Source organism: Setaria viridis, chromosome 6 (genome assembly GCF_005286985.2).
Source record: "Setaria viridis chromosome 6, Setaria_viridis_v4.0, whole genome shotgun sequence".
Classification (NCBI taxonomy): domain Eukaryota; kingdom Viridiplantae; phylum Streptophyta; class Magnoliopsida; order Poales; family Poaceae; genus Setaria; species Setaria viridis.
The window spans coordinates 33,040,327-33,049,280 of NC_048268.2; the positions used below are offsets into that span (position 1 = coordinate 33,040,327).

General features: G+C 50.8%; 1 protein-coding gene across 1 annotated transcript; it reads right to left on the bottom strand.

Annotated features, from left to right (window-relative positions):
• Positions 1 to 3,185: 3,185 nt before the first annotated feature.
• On the bottom strand, positions 3,186 to 5,795 carry LOC117860116 (NAC domain-containing protein 92). Its single transcript, XM_034743338.2, has 2 exons — positions 5,052 to 5,795; positions 3,186 to 4,054 (listed from the first exon to the last, which is right to left on the bottom strand). Exons 1-2 carry the CDS (start codon positions 5,553 to 5,555, stop codon positions 3,518 to 3,520), a joined length of 1,041 nt encoding a protein of 346 aa, XP_034599229.1. The 5' UTR covers positions 5,556 to 5,795; the 3' UTR covers positions 3,186 to 3,517.
• Positions 5,796 to 8,954: the final 3,159 nt, after the last annotated feature.

Here is an 8,954-nt window from a genome sequence, read left to right on the forward strand (position 1 = left end):
TCACGGAACTGATGAGAAAGAACTTAAAACTTCAGGCATAAGTGGAAACACCAGAATCTGGAAATCACCAGAAAGAAACCAGACAAAAAAGAAGTGCATCTTGAGGTCAAGTCAACAGTATTTGTACTAAAGCTTTTGTATTGCAAGTTTGCAAACAGATATCCAGAACACGCAGATAAGGATGGAATGCTTAATGTTACAGTCAGCTGCTCGCCTGCTCCATGACGAACTGAACTCTGCAAAGAATACTGCTGATGACACTGAAGTTGCTGATGAAGCTGTACCTGAACCTGAACCTGAACCTGAAGAAGCTGATGCCTCGCGTGTTGGGGACCAGACCAAACAGCTGCCGGGTGAAAGCTGCTAGGGACCCAAGCGGGCTTCAAAGCCCATTTCTTAAAAAATAGCCCAATTTGGCAGCCCAAGTAAGTGGGCCCATGACTTCATTCGGATGAACATACGGCTCGATGTATCCGTGAATCTTTTAGCAGTTGTTACCCGTCACTAAACTGGAGTGATTGTGTGAGTTGAACCAGTAAAGTCAAACTTAGTTAATTTTTAAAAATAGCATTTTATAATACTAAATAAATACATTATCAAAATACACCTTATGACAGATGTAACGGAACTAATTTGACTGTTTTTTTATTATTTTATTTTAGAACGGATGGAATACAAGGCTTTTGAACGACTACTTCCGGCGTGTTTCTTTCAATACGGAATTTTTCTGTAGGACTAAAAACGGAGCACAAAAAACGATCGGCGATACGCCGAGATGGCACACCGTGGATGCTTTTACTCTTGGTATTTTTGGGATGTCGAAGTCGTGTTCGTGTGTACTTCACTTTGGACGATTCATCGCTTCCCGATCAAACGCTTCGACAATTGACATCTCAGGGCAACTGTAGTTGTTGAACGATCCTTCTTTGCAGCAGACTACAGTGCGGTCCTGTAAAAAGATCTCTGCTACAGTTCCACCCCAGTTTCTACAGTGGGCGACGCTGCCGGCCAGAACGTTTACCATCTATGGCTGCAGAGATGGAGCAAGCGACAAGTCGGTGGCCGGCCGGCCGGCCGGCCGGAGTTGATGGGCCGACAGTTCGTAACAAGCCGGCCGGCCACGGGCTACCCGGCCACATGCACGCCTTCGCATCAGTACCCGGCTACAGGCTACAGCTCCGCTGGCCGGCCGACAGCAATTTGACAAGAAGGCGAGCGATCGCGAGCGTCGCATTCATGGGGGTGCTCTGCTCTTTCTCGTTCGTTGCCTATCCAATCCAGCACTGTTGATGCGTAGCCACTGCTTGTAATAGGGAGTAAAAGTGTAAAACCGTAAAATCCTGGGGCCAATTAGCACAGTAATTTTATTTATGAGTTTTTTTTCCCTGTTTGAACGTGAACATCACCTCACTTCAGCCAAACTAGAAGTACAACCCATTAATTGTTACTCATGGTAGTTATTTTTTGTCGCTTGGAACAGTACATGTACATTTAGTACTTACGGAACGAACTAGTTTAGTTGCACGAGTCAAAAATTGCTTTTGCTTCGCCTGACAATCTTTATATTAATATTATCCAGTCATCTCAACAATACTCTGTCATGGCTTTTTCTTGAAAAGGAAACAGATTTCTGATTCATTTTTTCTCCATTTCAATCTTGACAGTGCGTACCTGTTTCCATCTCGTCCAAGCGTGGGTTGTGTCGTACCCACAGGAGGAGGAGTGCAGAGGAGCAGTTTGGGTAGGTAGTGAGAGAACTTGGAAGACAACATTTTCTTGTGTGGATGGTTGAAAAACATAGAACAAAGATTTCAATAGTGCCGTCGTCCCTCCTAGGCCACATCATGTTTATTGTCCGTTCTGAGTCGCGCAATTTACACAACACATGATCATTTGGATTGAACAACAATTTGTACCAATTGAGACCAGCATTATCACATCGACTTTGTCACGAAGCTTGGAGGGAGGCGGCTGGGAGGTAGTCTAGCCGTTCTTCAGCAGATGAGGCAACGTCGTCACTCGACTCCGCGCTCACACCCATGACCGCTTCCGAGTGATGGTGCTTTGAGATCCGGCGAGCTGGCCGGCCTGGGCTACTCGCTTTTACACGGGAGTTAACGAGCAGCAGCTGCTGCTGCAACCTGGGCAGCTTGTTGACTTGGGTGTCAAAAGCGCGCGGCGGACGCAGCGCCGGATCATGATCACAGAGACGAAGGAAGGAAGAGATCGCTGCCGCAGTGCCGCTGCAGTAAAAGCAGGATCCATCCCGCGGTGCCCGATTAGGGGTCACGTCGGGGCCGTCCCATCGCCTGAGGAGCACCACGTCACGGTGCATGCATGCTGCCGCTGCCCTTGCTCTCGCTCGCAGCAGCGCGACGCGGCGGGGATCCTCCCCATTATTCCTGCTCGCTAGCCCTCCCAGCTAGCAGAAGCAGCATTATTGTAAGCCGTCAAATCACACCCTCCTGGCCTTCTTGTGTCCTGCTCCGGCCGCCCCAGCGCCCAGGCCCCGGCCAGGCCGGCCATGCTCTCCGTCGTCGCCTCTCTGCTAGCTGACGGCCTGACCTAAATCACATCGATCTCATGTCTTTCAATCCTTCCGTCCGGCCATCACTGATCGCACTATACCGCTTCTATTTAAACCTAAGTTTCCTTCTTTTGTTACATGTTCTTCCACGACCTCAGATCAAGCTGCATCGATGATGTACATTGTACAACATCAACATCGTTTTTTTTTAATCCTTATATGCAGATCAGCAGATGGCCAGATGGGTCAGGCTGCAGGACGTGTGCACGCCCTCGTGAGATCTGGCGCCAGAGGGACCAAATCCTCACCGCACTGTGCGAACAGTGGCGCGCGCTGATACTCTTGCATACACCACTGTTCATAGCCATCATTGAGTACTACGGTACTACTCGTACTACTGAATGACTGAACAGCCAATACCACAAGCATGCACGGTGCACTATTGGGATTTGTATGTACACACACACACACACAAAGATTATCGCACCAGACCTACTGATCTGTTCTATTCTATGGGATGTATTCAAGCATGCGAAACATTGCACATGCATCCATGGCATTGTTGCATAGAGAGTCGTAGCATCACCCAATCTGGAGCTTTACATGCTCACAGCCAGCATGTTATGTGACACTGATTATGACACTGGCTAGGATATCATGGCAATGAAACAAAGTGATTGATACATATATTACCAAGCACACTGCATGTGGGTGGATCAACAGTACAAGTACCACTACTTCTCTCTGATGATCCAAATGCATGCATGCAAGTTACTAACTAGCTTACCTAGGTACGCATGATTTGTTAACAACTAAGGAGCTAATTAACAGCAATAAATGACTGACAGATCTAAGCTACAAGTGCTCTTGTCTGAACTTCGATTGCACTTGCAAGTTCAGCTGAAACCTGAAAGAAAGATTCCACTAGCAACTGAAAGAGAAGATCATCATAAGGTAAACCCGACAACCCTAAGGGACCAACGGTCCGGATCACTCGCCCCTTGGCGCTGCACCCGGGCCCATCTCATAAAGGTACCCTCCGTGCTGCACGTAAGCCTCCAGCCAGCTGGCAGGTGGCGGTGGCGGTGGCTCCTGCGGGCCGGCGCCGTTGACCCCGACCTGGGACGGCGGCGGCGGGGCCGGCTTGCCGCCAGCGGCAAGGGAGGCGAAGGGATGATGGTATGGCGGCATGCCCATGGCGTTGCTGCTGCCGCCGCCGGAGCCGTGAGCCGGCGGCTCTTGCATGCAGGCCGATGCGGGGAAGCCGCAGATGCCGCTGGTGATCTTGCCCTGGCTGCTCGGCAGCAGTGGAAGCTGCATGCCGGGATGGGCGCCGGGGTGGAAGGGGACGCCGGCGACGGTCGTGCAGCCGCTAGGGTTCGGGAGGGGAGCGGCGGCGGGGTCCTGCTGGAAGCAGAAGCTGGAGGGGTCCATTCCCATGGGGAGGTAGTAGGGGTTCTTCACCATCATCATCTTGCTGTACTGGTCGCCTGCCTTGTGGAGAATCCTGCAGATCACCCATTCCTCCTGCATGTGTGTATAAGAAAAGATTCAGCAAATCATTCATAAAAAGGTTATTTTCTATGAATTGTGAGATCCATAGGCAAGACAGAAGCTAGATTCACCAAATCATCAGTCAGTGGTATAGATGCATAAAAAGATTGTTTTCTATGGACTGTGATCTATATAGTCAGGACAGACACGCAGTGTACTATATAAATTTCCTCATGAACTTCTGCAGATGGCACATTTATTTTACAGATTAAAAAAATTGGAACCAATGAGCACATTGGGTGCTCATATTACTTGTTTATTTACAATGAATTTCTTATATGCACGACAAAGATTTGGACGGGAGGTATGTCAGTGTTTGGAGATATCCAAAGTACATCCATGATGCACCCTGAGGGCACAACACAAACACAGCAACAGCAGCAGGATCACTGCTGGCTGGTGGCTTGGATCCTGTGTGTCAGTGCAAATAGATTTTGAGCAGAGATGGAACCACTCCTGGCCATGCATGCTGCTGCTGAAAGGCCTGGTGAAGCTGAGCAGTGAGCACAGCCACTGTAGTTGTACTAGCACTTTATCATGTTTACACCAGCTAACACCATTGAATGCACAAAAGTATATAAAGGCAACACATCTATCAATCTGCATGCATGTGTCACCCAAGTCCCCTCCTTAGCTACATTCATTCATATATGCATGCATGCCACATTCATTGCAGCCAGCATGTATCTGCAACTCCTACTTCTTGTCAAGGATATCACATCTCCACTACTGTCACACTGTTGCGTTTTCAAGTCATGGATAGAATCTGAGAATCATATACAGAAACTGAAAAGATCTACCCTAAAACCTTAACAAACCCATTCATGAAGTAATAAATCCGCCCTGAAAAAACTGAACAAATCTGTTCATGGACTCATGCAGTGCTAACTGCTAAGCAACAATGCTAATGATGTGGTCGTGTGAGCATGTGAAGGGAGTTAGACATGTACTAGATGCGTCATGCGTGTACCTTGCAGGAGCGGCGGGCGGCGGCGAAGTCGCCGTCGAGGCGGTACTCGTGGAGGACCCACTTGGTCTTCTCGCCGCGGGGGGCGCGGCCCTTGTAGAAGACGAGCGTCTTCTTCATCCCGAGCAGCGCACCGGTGGCGGTGTTGAGCACCTCGCGGTCCTTCCCCGTGGCCTTCCAGTAGCCGGCGCCGGTGGCGCGGTTGGTGCGCATCCCCGTCGGGTACTTGCGGTCGCGGAGGCTGAAGAAGTACCACTCGCGCTCCCCCATCCGCGCCGCCTCGGGGAGCTCCCACGGCTCGCACCGGTTCAGGTCGACCTCGGCGATGTCGACGCCGCAGCACGCGCCGTTGAAGACCTTGGCGGCGAGGTAGAAGGTGACGAGCTCCTCGTCGGTGGGGTGGAACCGGAACCCCGGCGGCAGGCCGTGCTCGCCGGCCGCCGCCGCCGCCATCTCCTCCCCGAGCAGGTCCCACAGAGCGTCGCCCATGGCCTGGTGGTGGTGCATAGCCACAGAGGTACCGGGAGCTAGACACTCTTGCCCAAGAATGAACCCTACTAGCCGAGGTAACTTCACTCGCTCTTCTGTTCTCTTTTCTACGAGATGCAAAGCAGTTCCGAGCTGTGATGTGTGGTGTCTTGTGTGTGGAGGAAGAAGCCAATGGGGGGGGCACTTTATAGTGGGGAGCTCAGAGCTCTAGCACCATGCCTTATGGCTCCATGATCTCTCTCTCTCCTCTCTCACTCTCCCCTTGGCGACCAGGAATGGTGAGATTAAAGGATGGCGATGGACGCGGTGGCACCTGGCATGGGCCCGATGAGGAAACCTGATGGAGCTTAACGGGCAACACTGTTGCACACTTGCACGTCGTAGCTAACATGCACATCTAGCTACTAAGCTAGCTACCTAGCTAGCCGCTGCTGAGAAGTCTCGGCTACACCTACCTAGAGCCCTGCACACAGCATGTACTACGTATGCGTGCATACATGAGCATACATCTGCATGCATTGGAGCCATGCATTGACACAACACGACTTTTGAAAACAAAAGAAAAAAAAAGGACGAGGAGGCCGAAAACGTACACGTGCACGTTCTTTCATCGCCTTGCAACACGTACATATGTGCGCGTGTAGTGTATGTACACCTCTGTGTTTGAGGGCACGGCATAGCTGCACATATATGTGCGTTCGTGTAGGTGGATGTGTGTGCCAATGCTGGGGATGCAGACGGGGAAAAATGGGCCTTCGGCCCTTTGCAGTTGCAGCTACCCTGACGGGCCAAGGATGTACGCCACTACGCCAGTTACAGAATTGTTTCCATGTACTTCTTTCAGTGGTACAATGTATACTGCTTGGCAAGAAGACACCATCCAGACATGTGACATGTGTTAGGGATACAGATCAAGAAGATGTTTATAATTACAAATCATCCATGCTCATTTGCTTGCATACTATGCTGTCGTGCCAAAAAAAATCAACAACCATTGTACATACAATACTTACTCCGTACTGCTTAAGATAAACCCAGTATGCAGGCAGGCCTACTTGCAAGTTGCATGCACCACCTTTTTGTTCGCACCATGAAGCGCTCTCTCTCTCTAGCACACATGGACATGGTGTGTCTGCTTGCGTTTGTCTGGTTGTGCATTTATTTTGGACTACCAGAAGAAGGAATGGCAGGTGGTGCGGCATGCATCGGGGTTTGGGAATTGGGAGGACGATCGGGAGCTCGTTTGCACGAGGACGGTAATAAAGGCTCGTTTGGTGCCACTCCATCCGCCTCTGCTCCTGTAGGGCTGTGCGTAGCAGGGATTTAGTAGAGTTAGGGTATGTTTGGCGGCATTCCACTCCAGAAAAATTAGCTCCACATTTTTCTAGTTCCACTCCACCAATTCCAAAAAAATATGGAGCTGCTGCATGTGTTTGGCTGATGGCAGTGCTCCAGCTCCAAAAACATGAGCACTTGTTGTGAATGGTCTATTTTACCCTTTGTGAACGGACCCACATGTCATACTCTTCTATTTTCTCCTCTCTTCTTCCTCTCTCTCCTCTCCTCTTCTCTTCTCAGTTTTAAACAGTGCTACATGTATTACCAGAAATTATCATGCGAAATGTAGAACAATCTTGCTCCTCAATCGAAAATGTAGAACAATCTTGATCATCAATCAGAAATGACGATGAGAACCAATCACAACTCAAACACCATCTCATCTACACGAGCAAGCAATTCATCTTTCTTCCTGTTTGCACATCGCAAGAGCAGCAGCACGGATTCATATACACGAGCAAGCAATTCATCTTTCTTCCTGTTTACACATAGCAAGAGCAGCAGCATGGAGCTTGAGCTCGGTCGGCCTCCTGCAGGCCGCATGCGCCGCCTAGGGGAGCTCGCCCCGGCCGTGCCGCCCAGGGGAGCCGGCGTCTTGCAGCCCATACGCGCCGCTGGCCGCGCCGCCGCGGGGGAGCTCGCCCTAGCCGGCCTACGCCCCGGCCGCGCGGCGGGTGGCGCGGCGGGCGGGCGGCGGCGTGGCGGGCGGCGGGCGGGCGGGGGCGGCGCGCGGGTGGGACGGGGCGATGGGAGGACTGTTTTTGTTTCGCGAACCGATATTGTGTAACGAGTGGCAATGGTGGGTAAATACCCACCAACTCCACGAGGAGGTCTGTACAGGGGGTTTTTGGAGCACCTCTTGAGGTACTCCACAAAAAACGTGGATCTACCCCCTTGCTCCATCTTTTTCCTGGAGCCGGAGTTGCTGGAGCTAGACGCGTTTGGCTGCGAAATTTTCGGAGTTGGTGGAGTGGAGCAATTTTTCGTGGAGTGGAGTGCTCCCAAACACCCCCTTAGAGTCGGTGGAGTCAAAATTTGTAGCTCCATAAGGGTGAGAAGGAAGAGAGAGAAAACCGACTACCACGAACAGTATAACTACGGTGCATGAACAGTGACGTGTTAGTGGAGCTAGAGCCGGTGGGAGCTTCACCAAACTAGCCCTAAATTTCTCCTGTTGCCGTACATGAGCTCCGGAATCCCAGTACTTCTTTTACCCATCGGATCAACAACACTCTCAAAACACAAAACTGGATGCTCGGACACTTGACAGATACTCAACGATCGATCGATCCTTAACCAAGTATTCAGTAGAGTAAACTTAGAAGAGTCATTCGAGAAGGTGCAGACTGTAACGGCCATGGCGATCGATGTCCAACCAAGGCCACTAGATGACTGAATAATCACAGGAGAAAGAACTTGTTTTGCCCTGGAATGGTGATCTTAAATCCGGTTCAAAAAGCAATGGAGATCGATCGATCTAAAACCGTTCTTGGGCTCGCTCAACCATGGAATGTTGCCATCCTCAAACATGAGCTGAGCTTCATGTCGATGTCGATATGTCAGCATGTCATTGTCTGATTAGGCAAGCTGAGGATCATGAGACGCATGCCCGGTTCCGCATGGCCGCATGGGAGGAGGTACACTCGAGCACAAGGGAAACTAGGGTGAGGCACTGCGACTCTCTGCCCCGGCCGTGCGCCAGTCCATAAAAGTTTGGCGTCCCCGAGGAAGAAGACGACGACGACGACCTGAGAGGAAGAGGAGTAAAGGTTTGGAAGGAGCAGAGGGGAAAAGAAAGGTAGCCAGAGGCAGGCGCGCGGCAGACCGATGTGATTCAATTCTTTGGCCTCATTCAGGGCCAGGGCCTCTGCCCGCGGCCGGCCGGCGCTAATTCCGAGGAGGTTAACGTCGGACATGCTGCGTGCGTGCGCGAGCTGTAAAAATTATTTTTAAGGGGTAGCTAAGCTAGGTGAAAAAACAAATAACCTATAGTCCTATACTGTGGCGTATGTGTAGCTAGGAGGCAATAATTCGCTAATCGTGTCCCAATCATTGGCGCATTGCCGTTGCAAACTCATG